Source organism: Aricia agestis, chromosome 11 (genome assembly GCF_905147365.1).
Source record: "Aricia agestis chromosome 11, ilAriAges1.1, whole genome shotgun sequence".
Classification (NCBI taxonomy): domain Eukaryota; kingdom Metazoa; phylum Arthropoda; class Insecta; order Lepidoptera; family Lycaenidae; genus Aricia; species Aricia agestis.
The window spans coordinates 14,016,851-14,043,875 of record NC_056416.1 but is presented as its reverse complement, the minus strand read 5'-3'; the positions used below and the strand labels follow the sequence as shown (position 1 = coordinate 14,043,875).

The window sequence follows — 27,025 nt, the reverse complement described above, 5'->3', positions numbered from 1 at the left end:
TTTTACAACAATCTAAATTCTAAGCTGCGTGAGATTCGAAAATGCAGGGATATAAAACGGTATTTATAACCTGCACCAAAAATAACTTGGAATTACGAATACATAAAAAACTTGAGAGATGTCAACTGACACCCGTATGGAACGAAGTTATATAAAAAAAACAAAAACAAAAAAAGAGACAAAGCTATAGCATTTTTGCTCTAGTTTTAATATACCGACACTTTTGTGACATGTCGTTACAACTTTTTCCGTCTAGCCTCCTTTCGCAACGCGCGATAAGGAACTTCGTTCCAAAATATAAACAGACGAACAGAATATAACCTCCTCCTTATTAGAAGTCGGTTAAAATTTTCAAAACCGCTACTGATCCTGGCATTACAGCAGTGGTGGGAATGTGTGGTTGACTGTAACATGAAAAATACGTGTGGCAGTTGGCACTCGGTGATTGCCGCGGTAAAGCTAATGCTTAGCATTTTTATCAACTTAAATGCAATTGTAATTTGCATACGCACACAAACACCGTACCGAAGTCTGCCGAACTGAAACGACGTTAGACGAATGTTAGGTGTTTTTCGTTACGAAAGTCGAAATTTCTTGATTGGGTCGCCGCGCTCAAAGCCCGAGATAAAAGCTATGCAATAGCATTGTATCTATTACTTACCCTAACAACAGTAAAGGGATGCCACTCTATAGCAGAGATGTCAGTACACTGTACTAACACATACTGGCCGATGCGGCAAGAGAACTGCGCGGGGCAACTCATGTTGACGCTGATGGTGCGACCTGACATGTGACTCACCTGAAAGAAACAAGACAGTAAATTAAGAAAAAAAAACAATAAAAACTCTAATTAGATAAACCTCAGCAGGAAGCGAGGTTATTACTAAGTCTACCACGGAGCTAGTCACTACTCACTCTCCATTTCTGCTTTCCAACAAAACAAAACTAGATCGAAATCGGTCCACTCGTTTGTATGCTACGATGCCACGGACAAACACAAACAGACACGTTGTTGTGTCAATTTTTGCACCTCTATTAATATATTTTAATATGTTTAATATATTACATAAGCGTATGGCTTTACACTTACAGGCCTAAAAAGGAGAAGCGAAGAGGCGGGTAGCTCTATGGTAAACGCCCATACGCGAGAAGTGTTTCAAGGGCTTTGCAAGCTTTTTAATTATATTTTTTTTATAAAATAAAGGGACAAACTAGCAAGCGGGTCACCTGATGGAAAGCAACAACCGTCGCCCATGGACATTGGACACTGGTAACATCAAAAGAGCTGCTAATGCTTTACCGCTTGCCGGCCTTTTAAGAGGGAATACGCTCTCTTCTTGAAGGTTTGCAGGTCGTATTGGTCCGGAAATACTACTTTTAAGTGATTTTGAGTGATTTGTGCATATTGTATAGACCAGGGGTCACCAATTAGTTTCACTCGAGGTCCGTTTTAAGACATAAAAGGACCTTCGCAATCCACACATTTTTAAATATAAAAAAAAAAAAATTAAACAAAGGTAACTACGGAAATTACAAAGGTATTTTTAGATATCTATAGATATAGATTATAGAAGTATTGGTGCAAGCTATAGATATTGACATTAAATCCTGGAGATGTTGAAGTCATAAGAAGAACATTAAATCCTGGAGATGTTGAAGTCATAAGATGAACGAAGATCATCTTCGAACATGCTTGGTCCGCACACAATGGGTCGGCGGTCCGGATGCGGACCACGGTCCGCCATTTGGTGACCCCTGGTATAGACTTTAGAGCTTCCCAAATCCCAATTCCCATCATAGTGGCCATCATGGTTTTCGAATAGCCCAACGTGCAAAGTGAAAAACGATTGTGGGCCTTACAGGCACTTTTAAAAACAAAGTGATCCTATAAGGGTTCCGTTTTTTCCTTTTGAGGTACGGAACCCTAAAAAAGGGGCCAAGTGCGAGTTGGACTCGCCCATGAAGGGTTCCGCAGCAGTAATAAGGTTTATTTTAATGAAATTAAAAGGTTTTTGATTTATTTTCATATTTCAGTTGATTTAATAAAAATTAATTTAAGGTTTACCATTTATGACGTATAAAAAAAACTACTTGCTAGATCTCTTTCAAACCAATTTTCGTTGGTAGTTTTTATAGTAATGTACATTATATATTATTTGTAGACTCATGATACCCCTACTTTAGAAGTTAGAGGGGGGGGGACACAAATTTTTCCACTTTGGAAGAGTTTATCTCGCAAACTATTCAGGTTAGAAAAAAATGACATTAGAAACCTCAATATGATTTTTGAAGACCTATCCATAGATACCCCACACGTATAGGTAAGATGAAAAAAAAATTTGTTTCAGTTGTACCTATGGGGACTCCTAAAATTTGTAATAATTTTTCCATTTTTGTATCAAAATCTTAATGAGGTTTACAGACTACATCTACTTACCAATTTTCAATACTATAGCTTTTATAGTTTCGGAGGAAAGTGGCTGTGACATACGGACGGACAGACAGACAGACAGACATGACGAATCTATAAGGGTTCCGTTTTTTGCCATTTGGCTACGGAACCCTAAAAACTTGGGAAGTGAAGAGAACCTCACTAAAAGTCTTTTAGAAATCGTTTTCGTACATCGCCTGTCATTTCCATAGAAAACTGATTTTTGCTCAGGGCCGTGGTTTCCTGTATACAGTTACAACAGCTAGAGATTATAATGGCTTTGTTGTGATGAGCCGCGTTCCAACAATATTCGTAATGCAATTACGCTGTAATCGGTCGTTGTAATTAATACTGGATGGCTCCCGGTCTATATCCGCCCATGGCGCCGACTATAAATATAGGTTGCTGGGATTGCCCTAGAGATAATTGTATTATGGACTGCAATTGATTCACAGGATGATATTGTACTTATACAGATATGTTACGTCCATACTATTTTCCGGCTTAAATCTCTTCCGAACAATTTTCAAATTCAAAATTGCAGACATTGACAAATTTGACAGATGAGTGAAACAAAAGATACGAAAAACCATTTACGTAAAAGAGACAGTTCTATTTTAAACGTCGAATCGTATCGCTGTCTCTTTCTTCGCCTGAGCTATGACGAAAATTCGATTTTTCCAGATTGTTCGAAAAAATAATTGAAAATGTAAATAGTCGAGGTATTTATTGCAATCAAGACATGTGGTAAGAGATTCCATGTGTTTTGTTTACTTTCGAGTCATAATTGGTACATTTTCGATACACTCACGACGTCATTTTCAATTTATTTAGGTAAGACAAGACGCGGCACATTCGTGACTACGCTCGATGCAGACTAAACAACAGACGGCCCAATTGGGCCGTATTTGAAGCTTCACAACGCGCGCGGTAGTAACATATTATCTGGTTTGAGTATTTCATCATTGCAGGATGGGGAACTTTCGTGATTTGGTCAGGTGATGTCAGTTTTAGTCGTGATACTTATATTGTCCAGACCCGACAAACTCACGTAGTTCTGCCTATGATCAATCTCTCAGTTCTCTCACTATTGATTTAATTTCTTTTTAAGTTCTTGATTAGAAAATACAGTGATCGAAAAAATACTTTTAAGTTCTTAGTGCAAAATATCATGTTAAAATTTACCAATGCAGTGAAGCTATGTTACCGAACTTCAGTAATCTTTTTAGGCGTCATCAACCCCCCTCAACTCCCAAGCGGCGCACCCGCACAGTGTTTATTGTAGCCCAAAAAACGGACATCGTCTTTTTATTTATTAATTCGAAAGAGTACTTAATTACAAATCCCCGAGTAAAACACCCAGGTGTCTGTCTCGCTTTAATAGTTTTTGAATTATCTCGAAAAGAAAATCCCAATCCCGCGTTCATAAAAAAGTGAAAAGTTATTATATTTCAAAATTGGTACAGATTAGAAAAAAACATGTGATATAATACTTGTAGGACATACAAAAAGCTACATTATGAACCCTTTTTTAGTCGGTTATCACTTATGGGGGCCATGAAAACGAAGAAAATCGATTTTCAGTTTTTATTTTTTTCTGACTGAACTAAGTCGATGTCGAAAGCGCATGTTACTTTATATGAAAGGTAATCATCACCACTACCAATAGTAAAAATACCAAATCCCTAACCCGTGGGACTTTTGAGTTCTATGACTTTAAAAAATCCGGGATTCGCGGGATTCGTGAACTTTGTTTTTTTATTACACTGTTCGATCGTGTTGCTAACAAGGAACAAATTCTGCGAAGTAACTATAGTTGTCAAAGCTTAAAAAATACTAAATATTTTTAAATTTTTAGTACTTTTTAAGCGTTAATTATCGAATTAACAAATAAAAAGACGATGTCCGTTTTTTGGGCTACAATAAACACTGTGACCCGGGATAACAATTGCATATCTATTGTGTCCGCGATTCCCACGATCGAGGTATTAAAGACTAGCAATATGTTATTAGAGGAATAGAGAGGTAAACTTACGTTTAATATTTTAACATTGCAAAGATTTCTTGAGAATATCCTCCACAGCAAATCCACGCAGAAGCAAGTTAGTGGCACAGCCATCCACAGCCAAGTCTGAAAATAACATGATAATAAAATAATAATACCTAATCTCACTAAACTCTAGGCGTTAGCAGTTAGTTCAACTTTTTCAAAAGCGATATCTTCGGGACAATTTGAATTTTACATTATTATTTTTAGTTGTAATTCGTAAACTTGCTACCCCACTCCTCAGTTTCTGCACTTTTTCCTATATTTTTACCTCAAAGAAAGTCAAATTGTCCGTTAAGGATCAGACACAGCTCAGGAATTCACTTCAAAATTTCTAATAAAAAATAACCTATGACATAATGTTCCTACAAACTTTTTATTATCTAAATATCTAGGTAGATAAACAAGTTGCTACTTATTTTAATAAAAATGTCCCTGAAATTCCGTAATATTAATATTCATAACGCCTCTATAACGTTACATAAAATTCAACAATCACTCTTAACGAGGTCTAATTGGAAGACATGTCGCCGTAAGAGCCCTTACCGAAGTGCTCGTACATAATTTAATATTAAACCTACACCTTATGGTAATGTGAGTGCGTCTAGACTATATAGAGCTTGCTTATGTGCTACCTAAAATTAGGGGAGTTCCCCTTAGTTGACGAAAACTAATGAGTTTTGAAGAGCGCAAAAGGTCAAAAATCAAAAGCGAAAGAAATGAGAAGAGACCTTTGAGAATTTTCTTCTGTAGGTACTGAATTCATTGCTAAAGATTTCAGGGAAAAATTATATAATATAAGGATGTTATAATAACTAAAAGTACACAGAAAGATAAATAATATAAAAAAAAGAAGAAGAAAGTTCAAAACTTTCTAATAATAAAATTCATGTTTACAAGGGAAAAATCTACGGAAAAACCTAAATTCTATACGTTTTTTGTAAGGTTACTGTAGTTATATTAGATATACTCTACTCTCAGTGATAGAGTTGATCTCAGTGATCTCAGTGATAAAGTCAATATATCGAGATTTAAGCGATGACAGATGACTATTGTATTTTATTGCTGGCCGAGATTCAGTTACATTAAAAGTGATAAGAATTCTCAGAAAACTCACCATAGAATGTATGGCGACGAATTTTGGTGATTTACTAGCCTCGTATAAAATCGTTGAGTCTTTACTCTCTTTATCTAGCACCTCTTCTTTGAGAACACCGCTGAAATTGTTAAAATGGTTTTATCATAAGATCAAAGTTAAAACTTTTAACATCTGCATCATGATGACATTATCAAATGTACCGTGTGATGTACAAACTAAAGTGCGAAGGCGGATTACGTAGATTTTATCCGTTGCTGAATTCACGCACGAATATAATATTTCTAATTTTTATAACTTAAGCATAGGAGTGCAAAATTTTATATCACCTTTTGATATTTGCTATTAATTTGCTGTCTCAAAGTATTCGTGCGCGAGTAAAATATATCAATGAAGGAAAATGTATACCTATTCCATAAACGTACTTTAAGTGCCTTGTAAACGATCAAATTCTTTGTCAAAAGGCGCTTTAGGTATGTATGTTTGTATCGATTAATACAGTGTCTAACGACTGTTTCAAATATCAGCCGGTTAAGAAAGGTTTTTCAGGACACTGGATACTAGCTAGAGCTCTGGCTTTGACTGCAGTAACTAACTCCGAACTCGTTAGTCGTTACTAATTGTTCTTCATCATCTTTAACACTCACCTCAGCGGATGTATCATGAGCAGCAGCAGGAAAGGGAGGTAGAGCTGGTGGGTGTACCAGAACACGTTGTACAGTCGCCGGCGCAGGTACCGGGATGACGTCACCCCCATGCTCAGTACAATCGCGAGCATACTCACCCCCGTTATGCCGGGTACACTCATCAAGAGTAGGAACGGGCTCTAAAAAGTAAGGCTTATTAAATTAAAGGTTTTCTAATACGTTTATTGTATAATAAGTATATTGTGTAGTACAGTCATTATATTCTTTAATGTATGTAGTATGCACTCTAAAGTTTAGTCTAAAGCATAAAGTTAATATACCTTTCCGGTAGGTATATTAACTTTATGGTGTAAATTGTAGATATGTTTAAGTTTTTATGTCATTAGTCTTTACTCTCTACCAAGGTACGGACGCTGGGTAAAAAGGAGTATCGACTGTTGAACTAGCTAATATTAGTCCATTTCTACTCCCTTAAACTTTATGAATAGTCACAATACGAGATAGAGATGTCTCTAGAGACATGTCTCTATCTAGAGTCCTATATACTGTTTTGGCCCTTTGATAGCCATCAAAGGGCCAAAACAGTAAATAGGACTCCTTCTATGATACATGACATCTACAATATTTTTAAAAACAATTACAATAGGACTAATTTCCGTATTTCCTTAAAGTCTATGTTACGTAAAGGTCAATGCCATGATCTATCAAAGTCAAGTTAGTGTATGCCATCTAATTATATCGTTAGTGTTGACTTTGTCTACGCTACGGCTTAATCTGCCCTTGATTTATCACTTTGATCTTGTTACAACTAAAACATAATGTTAAGATCTGAAGATAGGTCAGCATAATGTTTATCATGAACAAAGTTGAACTTTATTGACTAGACTAGATCACGCCCAAAAATCCGAGATAAAAGTATCCTATATCCTTTCCCGGGACTGAAAGTAAATTCATACCAAAATAGTATCAAAATCTGTTCTGTGGTTTATACAGGAAGAGGAAACAGACAGGCAGACGACACATATTTTCGCATTGTATTATATCAGTATGGACAAGACGAGACACATTTCAGTACAAAGGGACATTCGCTGTGCAGTGTAATGCTCTACGTTTTCTAGCAGCTTCGGTGCAATAAATGGTTTTCCATTTTCAAGTTTATACACTTTTACGGCTTCGTCACAACTCACATCTCAGTGTGAAACAAACTAAAACTTAACTAAGAATAGTAGCATTCTTTGTCATTTATAGCGTTAACGTTACTACTATTCTAGTACCTAGTATAGTAGTAACAAGTAACTAAATATCAACAAAATCGTTTCAGCGGTTTAGGCGTGAAGAGTTAACAACTAACAGACATTACAGACAGAGAGACAGACTGACAGAAACAGAAGTCTAGCATTTATCCTATCCTACTAATATTATAAAGGCGAAAGTTTGTTTGGATGTGTGAATGTATGGATGTGTGGATGTATGGATGTTTGTTACTCTTTCACGCAAAAACTACTGAACGGATTTTAATGAAACTTTACAATAATATAGCTTATACATCAGAATAACACATAGGCTACAATTTTAACCGACTTTCAAAATGGGGGAGGTGTTATGTTCGTTTTCTTATATTCAACGATTACTCCGCCGTTTGTTAACCGATTTTCAAAATTTTTATTTTGGTATGTAGGGTATCATCCCAATTTGGTATTATATTCACAAAAGTGGTGATCTGATGAAGGATCCATAAGTAATCGAGGGAACTCCTCAAAACTTATAGGGAAACATGTGGTGACTTCGGTTTCGTGAGAAGTATTCAGGAAAATGTGGGAAAAACGGGGGAAATATTTTTTATGGGAAACGGTTTCTGTAAAATTCCTAATTTACGCGGGCGAAGCCGCGCGGGACATCTAGTAATATTATATTATCATGTCCGGGAAGTGGTAGAGCTCCTTTCTTATTAATCCCAGATAAACAATCCCATTTGTTTCAATAGCAATATTTTTCAAAGAACTCGAAATAACATCAGAAAATACAGTCCAATTAACATTTTGAAATGTAAAAGCAAAGCTTGAAGGTAAAATATGCGAATAAATTGACACAGATTTAACATTAACATTACTCAAACATACACGCATAGCCAATTAAACGAGCCTCGAAATGAGGTCATTCCTGGACACACAGAGATAAGCGGTAAGCCTGACCGAGTGTTAACCCCAGCTTAGTACGGTAATGAAATATCCATTTCTGAATATAGTTACCACTTACTACCTATGCGATTTAGCTGTAATAAGTCATAGACGTATTACAGAATGCAGACCAAACGCTCCCTAAAGTGTTCCCAAGCGGCCCATTAGGTTTACCTATCAGCTATCTATATGTCTGTAGATTTCACAATACATTAGGACCTAAGAACTTAGATTGTAACGAATGCATTATGCAAAGTCTTAGTAGGTCTAGGACTAGGTCCCACGTAGGTGTAGAATGCTGAGTTTTTTTAGAACCTCAGAATACAGAACAATTTTTTTTTGTATTCTGAGTTTGAAACCCAGTGGGACATAAATCATAATATAAACCGACTTGTTTTGCAAGAGATATCCGATCCGGCGCATTGATAATTCTCTCATTAGACATGATGATTAGTCGATATTGTCCTTACCAAACATTAAAGGAATATTTAAAAAAAAACATTGTTCTAGCTCGGAAAATGGCAATAGAACCTTTGATTCGAGCCAAGCTTTTAAACGGAGGCTTTAAGCTGACTTGGTCACGGGAACGTAACAACATAGAGTGCTATAAATGCTAAACATATATCAAAGGTTGAAAGCCTGACTGTGTTAGATAATGCGATTACTAATGCTGCCGTGTACAGCTTAAATACCAAATCATGGGTGAAACCCATTTTAAGCTGAACATATTCCAAAGAGAAATCATCTACCCTTGGAGTTTTTTAAACGGCAAGATTGCATCTAGTAACATTATCGATATGGCAGTATTTTATGTGTCTGTCTCTTACCTCTTAATGTTGTTTATTGTTTAAGCCTCTGAAGCGATTTTGGTTAGATTTGGTTAAGACATATTATATACTTTAAGTCGCGAAAAGACAAACAGTTTTATCTGAAGAAAGAATATAGGTATGGACTATGGTTCCAACTTCCAGCACGACAAACGTTTGGCTGAACAAACTTGTGGGCAACATCCTTAGTTAATAATTTGGTACTTAAAAACTTAACTTTTTAGTTACGCCCATGTGCTGAGTTTTAGCATTAAAAACTTTTCATAAATCGTAATTACAAGTTCAGCAAAGCAGTCGCGAAATTAGTACTAAAATCCTTGGAACTACATTACGTAGTCTCAAGGATTTATATAATACATATTATTTAGTAATATAATGAATGTGTTCAATATTTATATAACTATAAGGAAACTTTTATTTCAATAATAACATATTGGATACTATAAATGTATTAATGTTTCGATAGCTAGTCAGAAAACAGAAGTTGCGCCCATGCCCATGGTGCGTCCAAATTGGTTGAGTTGTTTACTTGAAGAGGTAACAGACAAACAGATGGACACTTTCGCACTTATAATAATATTAGTATAATTATGTATCACTGGTCCATGGTATCGCGGATAAGCTTTCTACAGACTACAATGAAGATTACGTAATCGGCAATCTACTGTCAAAATTCAAAGGCAGATAGCAAACCTAAGTTATTTGGGAGTGTCCGGTAGGGTTGTGTCAAGTTAATTTCGGTCGTGAATCGTGATCTGTCGGGATTGATATAACCTAACCAAATTAAGTTGGTCCGCCAACTGCCTATGAATACATTCCTCTGATAGTTTCGAATAATAGTAGACTTTAAAATGAGCTGTCCATTAGTGAATGACTTACCTCGTTCTTATATTTGGCCATGTTTATCTCCTGTCTCACTTCGTCGTAGTTTCGAGAGAAGTTCCACAGGTTTACAAAGTGGGATATAGAGTGAATTACTGTAACAAACATTATGTAAATATACTTTGGATACGGTACAAAATGGTAAGGATTAGCATGCTGCATGAGAGAGAATAGAGAGAGCTGGTACTTGTAGACACAATGTGCAAATCTAAACTAGCCACTTGCTAGTTAAAAATTTCATATTTTGCCATTAAATACGAAGATTTTGACGATGGTGGCATAAGTTCTGGCTCCATAGTTCAATTATGTATATGAAAAAAGGAAAAATCAACTTCTAGGAATGAGATATTGCTAACTAATATTGCATGGTAGTAATTTGCGTAATGACGGTTTTTCAGACGCAAATTTTGGTTAGTTTGCACCACAACTAATATCTGCATGAGTATGCTTTATTTGCATAAGTCACGCAATACCTCCCGCTTAAGGTCAGGTCACAACGGGATCACGCCGCATCGCGATTCGCGTCAAGTAACGTCTGTGAAATAGGAATTGACAATTACATATATTACCTACTTTAAAAAAAATATTATAATTAAGTACAGTTAGATGATATGTTGGTAAAAATGAGAAAACTTGTCTTTTTTTAATCAATGGACGAATAATTCTTTTACACAGTTTTTCCTACTTTAAGACTAAAACGTTATACTTACCTTAAATGTTAAATGTTTGTTGCTCAGGCGATCCTTTTATTTAAATAAATAAATAAATAAATAAAAAATAAATAAACGTTTATTCAGTAATCTGGACATTACACAAAGTTCTGTACATTTAAATTTAAAAACACCACACAATACAAGTAGCTTGATAGTAATCAGAAATACAAAAAAAAAAAAAAAAAAAAAAAAACAACAACAACAATGCAAGAGAAAAAAAATAAATAAATAATAATAACCATAAAACAAAACATAATAATGCATTAAGCAAGGCGCAGATACGAATTGGTTGGTGGTGTAATGCCCAAACTATTGAAGTGGAATCCACTCAGGTTCATGACTGTGGGCTCCACAGTCCCTGATATTCTGTGGACCCATTTTGTCGGCGTTGGACAGACTACGTCTTGACTCTTGAGGCACACAATAAATAATTATAATATTATGTGTAGTAAATGTATGGGTTGTGTGTAAGATAGTTAATAAATATTATAAACATAAATAAAATAGATAACATTGACTGTAAATAATAATATAAGCATTATAATATATACATAAAAATATAATTTGTGTGTGTAATTAAAGTAGAACAAAAATATATATATATATATATACATATATATATACATACATATATTTATATATATATATATATATATATATATATATATATATATATATATATATATATATATATATATATATATACACATATATATATACATATATATATATATATATACATATATATACACATACATATATATATATATATATATATATTATAGACTATCGATACTGGTGTTGCACCCACAAACCGCGCATGCACCGCGCTCATCTGATGTAATAAATAATAATAATATAATATGCATTCTAATGGACTAGGTCTCTGGAAAACGTCTGTGAAACAATCCTATTACCATTGGCACTATGTTTCGGATCGAGAAACAATAGGTAAGTAACGCATTGTCTTATATTAAGACAAAAGTTAATAAATTTAATTAATAAAATATAAGCGCAAAGATAATATTATGTAGGAAACGTGTCAAAGGAAAAAAAAGGAAACGTGTGCCCACCTACTATGGTATTTGTTGTCGAAATAGGAAATCCTTCAATTTTATCTTAAAATTATAAATGGTTTTCAATTCGCGAAGAGAGGGTGGCAATAGGTTGTTCCAGATTTTGCTTGCCATATATTTGAAGCAACCTCTGAAGGCGGACGAGTGATGATGTGGAGTGACCATGAGATAAGCAGATCCCCTAGTGGTGATGGTCAGCTGTTTATTGCCAGCCCACTGTAGCTTGTCATAGAGGTAGGACGGGGTTTTAAATTTCACCACACCAAACAACAGGGTAGCGAAGTGAAGTTGCCGGCGACTATCCATTCTGAGCCACCTCATGTCATTTATGTATGGCGACACATGGGCGCGCGGAGGCACATTACAGCAGAATCTTGCGCATGCGTTTTGCACTTTCTGTATGTAATGTTTAGAGCGTGCAAGCAGACAGGGACCGATGACAGCGTCCGCATAATTTAAATTAGAGAGGACTAATGTTTCGCAGAGAGCAGCTCGTAATTTTTTTGAAATTAAATTTCTTATTTTGTAGAGGATTTTCAGGCGATAGAAGCATCTACTTACGGTTTTCACTACATGTTTTTCGAACCTAAGCCCTTCATCTATCAGCACTCCTAGATTCCTTGCCTCAGCAACTCTGTTGATATTTACCTCCGTAATACAAATAGAGGGCATATTGATCTCAGTTTTACGTATTTGCACTTTAGTTCCTAGGATCATATATTTAGTTTTATTAGGGTTTAGCACTAAAGAATTATTTTTAGACCACATATTGATCCGATCTAGATCCTCATTCAACTTTTTTATAGCCTCTATGACGTCACAAGGTTTAAATGTTATGTATAGTTGAATATCATCGGCGTAAATATGAAATCTACAATGACGAATATATTTAACTATATCTGCGCAAAACAAAGAAAATACTATTGGCCCTATTACTGAACCCTGCGGCACCCCTCTATTTACCCTCTTCGGATCCGAACGCAAAGGAGACCCATCGTCTAAGATGATTTCAGTTACCTGTAACCGATTAAGCAAATAAGCAGAGAACCAGGCTATTGATTTGTCGTCGAAACCATAATATTTAAGTTTTGATAAAAGTAAGGAAATATTTATAGTTTCAAATGCACGTGAATAGTCAAGCAAGACTAACACTGTTACCTCTCCCGCATCTTGTGCCGAGATAATGTTATCGACAACATCAAGTAAAGCAGTAGTCGTACTATGTTGTCTACGATAACCCGACTGTACAGAAGGTAATATATTATTGTCCTCCATATATTTACTAGTCTGGGCACTAACTACCTTCTCGAGTATCTTAGACAAGCATGGTAATATGCTGATGGGTCGCAGGTCTTTTAACTCCGATACATTATCATTTTTTGGTAAGGGCTTAACGATAGCGGTATGCCATACTTCAGGAAAGGTACCAAATTCCATTGACGAGTTTATTATGTGGGTAATTGCATCCAGGCAGTTAGTGTTTCGGCTAAGCATCAAAAGCATGTCTAAATTAATATTGTCAACACCCATCGCCTTGGACTTTAATGATTTAATGATTTTAAGGACGTCAGAATTACCCACCAAATTAAAATGAAATTTGGACGAGCCAAAAGCATGAGATGCGAAATGGGCTTGCAATGCGGGAGACACAGTGTTGTTACCTGGAATGTCCAAAAAATGATTATTTATAACATTAGGGTCACGTAAATAATAAGGTAAAGTAAATTGCATTTTATTGTTGTCTAAATTCAGGTTGTCTTTTAGGTGCTTCCACATGAGTTTTGGGTGATTAATATTAGCATTAACATACGTGTTAAAGTAGGCCGTTTTTTCTCTGTCCAGTGCTCGCACGACTTCTTGTTTTAGATCCTTATAGTACCTAATGTTAGAATCATTCTTAGTGACACGTGCTCGCTTATAAGCCTCATCACGACGTTTCATTAATTGTTTTATATTATATGTTACCCAAGGGTATTGTCGGTCTTTTATATATAGCGTTTTAGTGGGGGCCAACAAGTCAAAAACATACAAAACACTATCATTAAAGGTTCGTACCATATCGTCAATATTATTAAAATTTTGAATGTATAGCCAATCGATTGTGTTCATTAAATATTCAAAATCATTTTGCTCAATGTCTTTTATTGGTCGATATACTATCTTTTTTGCTGCAGCCTTAATTCTAGGAAGGTCTATTTCGAAAGAAACGAACGCATGACTGCTAAGATCCGGTATATGTTCTACCAAGACTCTGTCCAGATCTGCATTAGTACAGACCAGGTCGAGTAGAGTTTCGGTATCGGCAGTAAAGTGTGTAGCCTCAGCAGTGAACTGGCGCAAGCGGTGAATTGACAAAAAGTCCTCTAAAATTCTGTAGTGTGCTGAGGTGCTATTTAAATAATTTATATTAAAATCACCTAAAATGTACAAGTAGTCGTATCCGGAAAGGCAACCAATTATATCAGTCAATGCGTCTATGAATATATTAACAGATAGCCATGGTGGTCGATATGCAGTTCCTATATAGATAACTTTGCCATTTGATTTAATAGAAAGCCACATCTGCTCAATATAATTGGCCGAGTTGATATGTTTTATTACCTGCGCATTGAAACCTTTTTTAATATAAAAGCCTACTCCGCCGCCACGGGACCGCACGCTTGCAGGTATTTCATTACTATTCAAGTATTAAACAATGAAATATGATGTATTATATTTAAGAGATAATTCATCATCAACAGCATGAAATTCGACTCTACATTTTTCTATAATACCCATTCCTTACGAATTGAGGTTAAAAATTCAGCGAAACGAGTATAGCAGGAATTGTGCTAGGTCACATTTGAATTGTGCTCCCTAGACTGAACGCAATAAAGAACAGAGCTCGTCATTAGCCTTTGTCTCAAGAACATAAATGGTACGCCTTTGGGCGGAAAAAACCTTACACCGATTGGAGGCAAGAATATTAATACTTTACCCCTTTGGGTACGGAGTTGTATATAATTTTTTCGTCGTATATTATTCAACGTAACTACCTTTATCACTTCCCTTCTAATATTAACCTTACGGACTCTCACGAATATAATTATGAAAACACAAGACTAACAAATATTAAAATTTATACATGATAAATTAACTGAAATTGAAGAACTAGGTACCTAGAAAATAAATACTACAAATTGTAAAATCCTGTTAGAAGAACTCCGAGTCCCGGAAATCAAAAGGCGCTCTACAATCTTCGTTCAGGAATGGCCTAATGTAATTTCATAGTTGTCATCGATTTATTAACCCTAGAAGCGTTTCAGATAAGCATATTGTGCGGTTATTACTTCTCAGTTTATCCTGTGAAGCTTTCTGAGGAATAAAATAATGTCGCTCTACATTTTACGCAATTCTTAACTAAGGCTTTAGAGTTTAGATATACTTATTACTTATAATAGTTTTTTTTTTTATGAAATAAGGGGGCAAACGAGCAAACGGGTCACCTGATGGAAAGCAACTTCCGTCGCCCATGGACACTCGCAGCATCAGAAGAGCTGCAGGTGCGTTGCCGGCCTTTTAGAGGGAATAGAGTAATAGGGGAGGGTAGGGATAGGAAGGGAAGGGAATAGGGGAGGGTAGGAAAGGGAATAGGGTAGGGGATTGGGCCTCCGGTAAACTCACTCACTCGGCGAAACACAGCGCAAGCGCTGTTTCACGCCGGTTTTCTGTGAGAACGTGGTATTTCTCCGGTCGAGCCGGCCCATTCGTGCCGAAGCATGGCTCTCCCACGTCATAGTTATTATTTTATCATTAGAATTCTAAAATAACCCATCGATCGTGGGAAAACGAGACACAATAGATATTCTATTGTGTCTCGTTCACCGGTGAGCGTATGGGGCTTGATGAATTACTGTTAAATCAAACTAAAAAAATATCTGCAATAAAAGAATTAAAAAAAAATGTAATCGTACTATTATAAAGATGCTTTAAATGTATGCGTAAATACTAAATAGTTAAAAAGTTCCGCTGTCTTCCTCTATCAAATTACTTCTCCAATAAGCCAGAAAAAGACAATCAGACAATTCGATGTGTAAATATTTGTATAAGCAAGGTTTGGTGTTTATATTTTCTTACCAGCAAAAATAACGAGGGTGATGGCGACGGTCATATGAAAGCTCTTCATCTTCTCCAACCAGAGGAAGAACATGCCAGGACATAGCTTCGAGAGTATTCTATATAGCACCAGGTTCAGTTTCTTACACATAGGCACCAGGACTAGAGCACAGCATACATTTAAAACCGCTGCTGTACCACGGGATACACATAGACCTATCTGTAAAAAAAACAAATAATGTAAGTAGTTAGGTAAAAGTACAATAATAAGTAGTATAAGAAAAATGTAAAAGATCCTTCTTACCCCTAAAATTTCTCTTAAATAATAAAATTGACGACCACTCAGGTAATAAATATACGAATTATAAAATATATAAATGACTAGTGAGATCCATGTTGTCTGAAACAAAAAAAAAATCAAATGTTAATTTTGTTTTTAAAAGGGCTAGGGCTCTACGGCTCTAAGTGTGGCTCATTAATTACAATAAGTTAAAAGCCCTCTTCATGTATACGGTTTAAGTATAACTATGATGGACAATCGTGATGCCCAACTGGGCAGCTGTCTAAAGCAGGGATCCCCAAAGTGTGTGTCGCGGTACACTGGTGTACCGGCACTTGGTCAGCAGTTGGTGTGCCTCGGAAAAAGTTGTCGTACTTAGTTCTAGTGCCAAGTACCAAAAAAGGGACATCTAAGTACGATCGACGAAGGGATAGGAGCTCAGAGTAAGCCTTATACACACTGATTAATTTGTGGTGTACCTCCAAATATTTTTGTTTTCCTTGAACACAAAAAGTTTGAGTTTTGAACTGGTTTAGAGTAATAATTATTAATTACAATCGACGTCGATCATTGACGAATATGTCCTTATACACAATCATACTTTCCTATAATTATTGTCCATCCATAGGCCAACGACGGAAACAATATATACGTTATAAAGGGTATTTAGCAAAAAAGAACTGAAAATATTCAAGTGCTATACAATTACATTTTTCGCTAAATCTTGTCTAGATTTAGGTGTCTGTGTTTATAACATCGTATCTACAATAATATAGTTGTATCTTCCCCAGTTACTGTAATGTGTAAACTATTTCGTGATTGTATATTTATTTTTACGTGGTTTATATAAATCGAGTGCTGAAAATCAATCGTCAAATCTTTGGTCTTCTGAAAGTAGAGCTTATATTATGCAAAGCTTTAAAGATCCATTTAAATGGTGACTCATTTTGAAGATTTTCATCTCTATGAAAAAAAAGTAGAGCCTCTACTTTTTTACAAAAACCTGCTAAATTGAAGAAAATCTTTACCTTAATAAAAGTAGGGTTGCCAGGCGTGTAGATAAAACTGGATATTGTAGGCTTTACTGCGTGTCTAATGAAAAAGAATGCTGTCCGTTGGTTTGTCTGATTTTTGTTAAGCTTTTTATATTTCACAAAACACTCAGTTAAAAAACTTCATATAAAAACTTTTAGGATATAGGATATAGGATATAGGACGTGTAAGGATTTTCGCGTGTGCAATTTCGAAAATCAAAAACGAAATGTTAAATTATGAATTCAATTTAACCCAGGTACCCAATCAAAAGAGTAGTTTTTGTTTGCCTACATAATGTTTAATTGTTGGGCTAGGCGTCCGGCTATTTCACCAAAATGTCCGGCCAAACTTGTTGGAAGATTTAGCAACCTGGCGGGTGCCAACCCTTACAGTAGGTGTCCGTGTAAAACGCTGTCATAATTAAAATATGACGGTAGGTCCTCTGTATTCCATTCACGGCTGGCGGGAGCTCGAAAAAGGACATTTAATCCCGTGCGTCGAAAGTTTACAGCGTTGCCACTTGACGGCAGACGCTATTCACGACGTTTCACGTTGTGCGACGTAGCGCGACGTAGTTGTGCGTAGCGACGCCTTTGACGGTCTGAATGGACCCGATGACAATACGAGTGTGGACTCGCATTAATTAATGGACGTTATCATGGAGATGACTTTCCGCTTCCCAGCCCCAGGTGCTCGTATGAAACGTGCAGCGGGCTCGTTGTAATTGTTTTAAATGTTAATCTGTAGTATTTTTACATGCTTTGTGTTAGGAACAGTGACGCTGCACGCTCAAATCGTACTGACGTCTGAGGCATAAAAAATAAGTAAATGAAGCAGATTATGTTATTACCAAAATGGGTTACCTATTAAGTATAGCCTAAAAGTCAAAGACAGAAAAGGATGAAAGCTCAATTAATCAAGTAAATGAAAGTAATGGTCAACAAGAAATTTCTTATTTTCCACGTCTCATAGATTTATAGATCTAATATAGGTCTCATGGTCTCTACGTTTTAACGTAAAAGCACGTATGACGTAGGCCGTCTTTTATGCGAGAGTAGAAGTAGGGCATCCAGACTCTTTACATGTAACGCATAAATATTGGATACTAGAATACGGACGGTGTAAAAGGCCCTTATAACCTTAATATTTGAAAGATTAACAATTTGCAGAATATGTACTAGTTCTACAATGTTTTGAGATACGACATAATATTGTATTTGTCCTGGACAAGCAAATTTATTGAATTTATTTACAAAAAACAGTGCAGAATAAGTTTATTAGTAAGGCGGTATTTTCATAAACAAAAAGGCTTACGGCTCCAAAACTTTTAAAAAAGAAAAGTAGGTACCCTATGTTCTTGGAATAATAATTTCTAGGAACTTTTAATATTCTTTCGATGTACCCAGGTAATTAATTATGTTTCCAGCAATAAAATTAATTGCCTGATGGCTGATAGTACATAAGTATTTAAGTGGGTTAAGGTGCTTTTCGACACAGCAAGAACACGCATCAATAAGAATTATTATAATTAAGTCACGAAAATATTTAAATAGCTCTAAGTACACACTACACGGAACTCTTACGGCGCGTTCAGAGGCGTGCGTTTAGATACTACTCGTTTTCTGTGCGTTTTTGCTACAGCAAAAAACACAGAAAACGAGTAGTATAAACGAGTAGTACAGCGTTTGTGAAAACACGCGAGCTGAATCCGCGCGCGCAGAAAACGCGCACATGACACATCTGAACGCGCCCTTAATATATTGACGTACCTATTAAAATAATTTTTAACTGGTATTACTACAAGATAATGAGCTAGAAGTCTGAACAGACCATAAAGTTAATATACCTAGCGGCTAGGTATATTAACTTTATGGAACAGACGCATGTTGTTTGTACTTCATAAAATATTGCCGCACAAAAACTGACCGGGTGTTACTCGTAGTCGTGCATAAAGAGTTCAGTTAAAACTTTTGTTGTATGTGATTCTCTTGTTAATTATTTCATTTTAGTGGGTTCGTTCTGGTGGGAAAATAGGGTCTATATCGCCTTTATCTTTTAGGTACGGAACCTTAAAGAGCTATCCCAGATAGATCATCGCAACAAACGATCAATGCACATTGTACCAAGGGAAGATAAAGTAATACATAGTTGCAGTAACAGTTCATATTCAATTGAAAATCACATGTCCATGTCATAACATACAAGTTCCCTGTATGCATAATGCACATATTCCACATGAAGTAGGAACAAAGAGACGTTTGCCAGGCCGGTTCTCACGATACGATCTTCCGCCACAATAGCCGTTCACGCCTTTGACAGTCAATGGCTTGAATGCCGGAATGGTGTATCGATGATCGCTGAAGCTGAAAATTGCCTATTGCCAAGGTTACTAGTAGTTATTCTATGTATTGCTAAGTTACAATGAAACAAAGCTGGGCTTGTTATACAATTGCTTAGTTAGGAATGGCTTATTAGGAAGATTTTGGAAAGCATCCGCTTAACAACTGATGCGTCGCTTATTAAGTTATTACAATCGAAATCGTTGCAGGTAATCCAAATATTCTCGAAGTCTCGTGACACGTCGTTCAGTGAGTACGGACGACAAAATCTTTTAATAAATTTTACGTTTTAAAGACTGTGTTTTTGCACCTACATTAAGCCTTTAGAGTGAGTTGTGACCGGTCAGATCAGTCTGCGATCAGTTCGACCGCAGTGATGGGCATGTCCGTATAATATGAGAGCCTATTTATAATGCGATTGTAAAAATGGCCCTTTGAGTTTAATTCTAACTAATAACCTGAGAAATAACTGTTGCGTAAAAATAAAGTTATAAATTAAATACAAAAACAAATAAGATTTTTCAACAGCAAAAACTGTAGAGCTTTGAGAAGCTGGGGCAGTGGGCACAGATTACTATATAAAATATGGTTACTAAAATCCAAAATGAAACCTGTTAGCAGCTAGCACGTTGGTCTTATATTATATCTATCAGGGATGTTGCGAATATCTGCATCCGCATCCGCAAATGCGGAGCATCCGCATATATTTGGACATCCGCCTCTGCATCCGCATCCGCATTAAATCGATGCGGATTTTTATGCGGATGCGAATGTCATACGAGTTGCGACAATAAAAAAATGCGGCGGGGTCTGTGAATGGCGCGTGCCGTTTGCGCGTGACAAATGACCAATAGGAGCGAAAAAGGCGGCCAAGTGCGTATCGGCCACGCGCAATAGAGGGTACCGTAGTACCGCCAGTTTTTGATAAGTTTTGTATCGTCAATGAATGTACAATTATAACATGTTTTACACTACTAACAACATCATCTCAGTTACATTCAAAGTAATTTGAACGAAAAATTCCTGTGTACTTCTCAATAACTTATAAAGTCTTCTTAGCCGGGATGATTTTCTTTCAAAATTATTTTGCATATTTCCTACTCCCGTGATTTTTTCCACATATTTTTCAGAATCAACCGTTTAGCTAATAGCTGGTAGAAGGGGGAGACACTGGACACCAACGATTTCTTCCACTTTAAAACATTGCATATTTCTTCGAATAATAATACTCGTAATATTTTTTAAAACCCCAACGACACCACACACGGTGGAGTGGACGCAAAATAAAAAGACTTATCCCCGCTTGGTGTGTAAGGGAGGTCCCATAAATTTTTTAAAGGTTTTATATTATACCATTTTGTCGACACCGTTTATAATTATGTATGTGCATTCATGCCGAATTTCGGCTTCGTAGGCTATTCTCTGAGCGAAACCGCGGAGAAACAGACAGACAGACGGACAGATAGACCGAAAATATAAGGGTTCCTTGTTGATTACGGAACCCTAAAAACGGTCACAGGATCTGACGCGTTTATTGTGGTGCATTAATTATTGTCTTGTGTAAATTAATCACCACGTGTTTGTTTGTGCTTCTTACTTAATAAGAAGCGGCATTATTACTATTTAATAATTTAAGTATAATGCTTTATGCTCCTATTTATAAATTCGTGTACTTACTAACAAAAAAGTGGTAGATGTTAATACAGGGGAATTAATGTAATTTTCCTTTACAAATTATGATCTCTTTAATACAAAAGTATTATTATAGTATAAGTTCCCTAGAACAATTTTTTTATTACTATCAAGGTAATTTTTTGTAAGCAGTTTCATTTTGATAAAAGGAACAACAATTTCCTCTGCGAAAGTGGTAGCTAACAAAGATAAATATGATTTAATATTTCGATTATGATTGTTATATTCAAAATGCGTTTCAAAATGAAGCCACTCACAAAAAATTAGCTTGATATTAATAAAAAAATTTGTACTATTATTTTGTAACGCATTAATTAAAAATTAAAATAATACTTTTTCATTTTATAAACTATATTTATGTAGGATCCGAAACATCTGCATCCGCATCCGCATCCGCTGATGTGAACCTCTAAAAGTCCGCATCCGCATTCGCATCCGCGGATGTGAAAAAATCGGGATCCGCAACATCCCTGATATCTATATATCGATCAGAATTCAGAACATTTCATTTACTACATTTTGTTAACCGTCTTCCAAAAACGAAGAGGTTATATGTTTTTTGTTTACAAAATCTATTTGCACAATTTTGTGAACAAAAAAAACACGACCTAAAGTTTGCTTTAGCAAACTTTAGGTCGTGTTTTTCAGCGAAAACAATCTGTTCTAAAGCTAAAATCCAAATACATTCTGCGAACTGCATACTAAAAATCGTGCTAATTATTTTATTTTTGGAACACCCACGGGTTAACTGTTAACGAAATTCCTACTCGCGAATTTTGCCGAGAATGCAATAAAACTATGATTCACGTAACCCGACCACATGACCACGGTGAACGGTCCACGAGTTCCACGACAGGAACAGGCGAAGATCGAAGAAACGAGTAGATAGAGCAGATTTTTGCAAAACGTGTCATATCTGTGTTTAAATAACAGTATTTACTATTTGGCAATAACAACAGCGATGAGGGCGGTAACCTGGATTTGGTTGACACAGAATAAGTAGACCGGTAGTAGATGACTAAGCGGGGAGTGGAGCACCATGGGGTTTTAGTGGGTAGATCCTACGGCGAGTACCACATACTCCGGCCGATGTCCCCAATCCGGCGAGGATGCGCAAAGCATTTCCCCATGTAAAAAAAGGGTAGATAACCTTAACTATTATTTAAAACTAGTGTTTGATGAATCAGGGGGGCCCGAAAAATGGGATCATCGTTAATTAAAAAACCAATTACACATAAGCATTAAGCAATAATGCTTATCCAGAGGTTGAACAAGTGTGTTTCCAGTCATGGCTCTTCTTACTTTTATACAGGAATAGGTATTTGGCCTTATTTGTAGTTAAATTAATCTATGGTCAATGGTCATCAAGGCAAGAAACTGTGTAACCGGCTTAAAATTTGCGACCATGACTCAGTTCCAGAATACCTCACCTTTAAACCTTTACTTACTGGAAGGAAGAACTTAAAGGAACACCTTTACTTCTGTGAACGAATGCCGCATTGTGTATATTTAATATGTATTTTGATGACGACATTGTGGTAATTCTGGGAAGCATGCATCATCGCGCGATATTTGCATTGATAGTTTTAGCAGTTAGCAGCTTTTATTTCTCAATTTATTTGAAAAAAAGGTTTAAATAATTTACAGATTGATGGATTAACTTATTCTAAGGAGTATAAAGTAAATGTAAATTACTTATTATCTATACCATTCTATACTCTTATACTTAATATTATGTTCCTAACTATTTTTAGGGTTCCATACCCAAAGGGTAAAAACGGGACCCTATTACTAAGACTTCGAAGTCTGTTTAAGGGGGGCTCCCATACAAAAAACACAATTTTTTGTCTACTTTCGCTCTATACCGGTACGGAACCCTTTCGTGCGTGAGTCCGACTGGCACTTGGACGATTTTTTTATTATAGCCCTTTGTTAATGTTATACCCAGAGTTAACTATCTCAAAATATTATTACGAAACAAAACTTAGCTTTTTATTTCTTTTAGAAGGTCAAAAGCGCCATAAAATTTGAATTTTTGAGTAGGTAGAGCACACGTAATGTTATGGAGTTTTATTTAAATTCAAATCATGCACTATTATTATGAGTTTAGCTAATTATTATTTATTTTATTAATAATTTTATCGTGTATTTAGATAAAAAATATTACTTTAGAATTTAGATAAGTACTTATTTTGATTACTTATTTATTTTTATACAAAATCTGGCTAATGTACGACATGCATTAAACTCTGTAAGGTTCTTAGCTCTACATTTTAAATTTAATTCTAAGGCTATTTAATTCGCAGCACATTATATTTAATCAAAATGTGTGTCATTAATATTTTCACAAGAAGGTCTTTTAAAAGTTGAAAATTGTAATAGTTAACAACTTTACCTAAGTACCGTACTTACGGTAGGTAAATATGTAATTAAGTACACAAAGTTGAGTAGAGTTTGAAAAACATTTTTATGTATTTAATTAACATTGATAAAATAAATTCACTTACCAAATAAATGCGGTTTGTTATAAATGCCCAGCAGTCACTGTATCTTGCCATTTTTGGTTTAATTTTTACTTAAAAATAAAATATCAAGAAATAGCGGCGCTTTACACATTTTTAAAATTGGAATTTCAAGATTACGAAATTTCTTCATGTTTTTCTAATGTTTTCCCACGCATTTTATTTTTTTATTTAAGCTCAACGTGGCTGTAACTTTCAGAATTATTCAGCCGAACGCGTGGATGGTGCGGACGAGAGTGCAGGCATGTGACTGCCGCGTTCAAGCGCGCGGGAGTAACACGGCTGAGATTCGACAGGTCATCGCAAATTATTCAGTTCACTTCAGCTTTTCTCACCGTCTGTGATTCTGATTTCTGCTGGCTAGTAATAAATAACTAGCCAGCTAAAATAACTACAGAGTAAGCCGCTGCATTTTGCTATCCATATAAAAGTCAATCGTGAATTTAGTAGGTACTTAAATTCAATTCGTGTTTTAAGAATATTTACTTAATACACAATTTTTGTGCTATTTTTGCTCTATATCAGTACGAAACCCTTCGTGTACGAGTCCGACTCGCACTTGGCCGATTATTTATGAGTGTAGGCCACTTTATTTCGACCGTCCCCCCCATCATGTACGAAATCTGCCGCCCACTTAGTATGCTGTCGCTCCTAGGCCTACAAGTCCTGTTTATAAATCTAGGGCTAATGTTACCTAAAATAAAATTGCTTTAAACAGAAATTAGGGAAAAATTATAAGTTCAGTCAGTAATGTTACACACGCTGTGCAATATTATAGGTAACTAGCTTTTTCTCGTGGCTTCGCTCGCGTTAAGAAGTATTATTATTAATTAGGTATCAAAGTCTCAGCCCGAGCCCCGATCGGTTTAAAATTGACAGTTTCATCCACTACCTACTATGCGTCGGAATACACATATTCTTCATCTTCTTTTTAATATTCTATTTAATCCCAAAACTCCTGCTTACCTCAAACAAAACTTTACCTTTCTTGGACACAAGCATCCTACACTTCGCTCAGCCAATAAATTAACTCTTGCCTTCCCTTCCCACAACACTAACTTCTATGACTCTTCCTTCACCGTCTCTGCTATTCGTCTGTGGAATTCTTTACCCGAAAGCATACATAAGTCCAAATCTATTGATACTTTTAAAAAAAGACTCAAACAATATTACTTAGATTTAGCTGCAAACTCTTAAACCCTTACGATTTATCCTCTTCTTCGATTCATATTATTATATTACTTAAATGTATTTATTTTATGCGGTATAAAGTATCTATTATATTTATTTGTGTATTATATTTATTTATTTATATACTAATAGTATCTTATCTTATTTTTATTTTAAATATTTTTAGTTATATTTTATGGTTGCCTGGTAGAGACTGCTTCCAGCAGTAAGGCCGCCAATTCAAACTATTTCTGTTTTTGTAACGTGTGCTAATTGGTCTGTTTTGTTTGTTTGAATAAAGAGTTTTTTATTTTTATTATTTTTATTTTACCTATTTCATCCCCGTGGGGGTAGAATTGATCAAAATCCTTTCTTAGCGGATGCCTACGTCATATTAACATCTAGCTGCATGCCAAATTTCAGCTCGATCCGTCCAGTGGTTTGGGCTGTGCGTTGATAGATCACCATGACAGTCACCTTTGAGTTTTATATACTTAAGTATTATTATTATAGATTATAGATACATTCAAAATTGCTGCTGAACTCCACATTCCACAATCTTCGTTTTTCTACGGAATGGAAATTACTATGAGGGATGAAATTGTGGCCTATGTCCAGCAGTGGACGACTATAGGCTGATATGATGATGATGATGATGATGAAATTGTATGATTTGCATTTTTGTAAAATGGCGATCGGAAATGTTAAAGCTACTTATAAAGAATACTAGTAGCTTTTTTATAATATACGTCCAAATTCAACGTCGTGAATTAAAACATTTTGTATGGAAGCTTCCTATAATTATTTATTTTATTTAAATTGTATTAATTATTTTGTGAACATTTCAAGTGACTACCTATTGCCATTATTAAGAGGATACACCAAGGGCGAGAGAAATTGAAAATAGGTATTTGAAAATGTATGTTGTCTCACCAATCTCAAGTCTCCCACCGCAGAGCGCGATAGAGACAACACGACAAAAGTTCTATTAAAAGAACAGAAAATCTTCGATTCGTTGTCCGCTGATTCCTTCTCCAAAACTTACCCGATTTAAGTACTTTTTTCATTACGAATTAAAGCAAGGCTTGAGCTGCGTTGCTATGTTTTATTTTTTTGTATATTCTAGCCAGTTTTGTTTTCTGGGTGTTTGAACACAGAGGAAAATCTGGCCATTTTTTTGGGTTTTTGGACGTTCTTATCTTTTTTAATAATAAAATTATGAAAAAAAGGAAACATAGGGACATGCTAATTATAGTGGCCATATAATATATTCAGGAAAAAAATCATAACTCTACCGGCATTATCCAGGGAGGAAACAGGGGACAACGTTTGTATGGAAAAACGGCGGTGTGGACTCCTCTTAATGTCGAGCCAAAAATTGCAATAAATTAGTATGGGATTTAATTTATTTTGTTTTTAGTATATTTTGTTGTTATAGCGGCAACAGATATACACAAACTGTGAAAGTTTCAGAAATCTAGCTATAGCGGTTCTTGAGATACTGCCTGGAGACATACAGACGGACAGACAGACATCGAAGTATTAGTAATAGGGTCCGTTTTTACTCTTTGGGTACGGAACCCTAAAAATATAAATTCGGCACTGGGTAAACTACCGTAATAAACAACCGTAGCTGCTAGTAGCCTATACTGACTAGAACTCATCGTCATCCGTCATGACGTTCATGAGCCGTAATCCGAGTCCCGACAGACATGAAGGCTGCCAGTATAAGACAACTTTGCGACGTACAGCGTACTACTTACTATACTTACTGTACCCGGCGAAACATGGCGGTAGCGGTCATTGACTCCCTGTCAAAAACTTGTCATTTTCTATATAAACCGCGATTGATAATGAAGTGTCAGATGTTGTCAATCGTGGCTTTGTATAGAAAATGACAAGTTTTTGACAGGGAGTCAATGACCGCTACCGCCATATTTCGCCGAGTACAGTATAGCTATGATGACAAACAGGTTAAACTAGCTATGATGACAGC

At 35.8% G+C, this 27,025-nt stretch overlaps 1 protein-coding gene across 2 annotated transcripts in view; it reads right to left on the bottom strand.

Moving 5' to 3' along the window:
• The window catches only part of LOC121731562 (NADPH oxidase 4-like), a 28,971-nt gene extending 4,834 nt beyond the window's left edge, over positions 1-24,137 (bottom strand). The window contains exons 1-8 of one of the 2 annotated variants that reach the window (XM_042121044.1): positions 23,845-24,137; positions 16,296-16,391; positions 16,013-16,211; positions 10,105-10,202; positions 6,222-6,400; positions 5,596-5,695; positions 4,467-4,562; positions 662-799 (exon numbers count right to left, since the gene is read on the bottom strand). In XM_042121044.1, the coding sequence (XP_041976978.1) occupies positions 662-799; positions 4,467-4,562; positions 5,596-5,695; positions 6,222-6,400; positions 10,105-10,202; positions 16,013-16,211; positions 16,296-16,391; positions 23,845-23,895 (957 nt within the window). In that variant the 5' untranslated portion in view covers positions 23,896-24,137. The remainder of the gene's footprint in view (positions 1-661; positions 800-4,466; positions 4,563-5,595; positions 5,696-6,221; positions 6,401-10,104; positions 10,203-16,012; positions 16,212-16,295; positions 16,392-23,844) is intronic. The other variant, XM_042121045.1, reaches the window with a different exon arrangement.
• Positions 24,138-27,025: the final 2,888 nt, after the last annotated feature.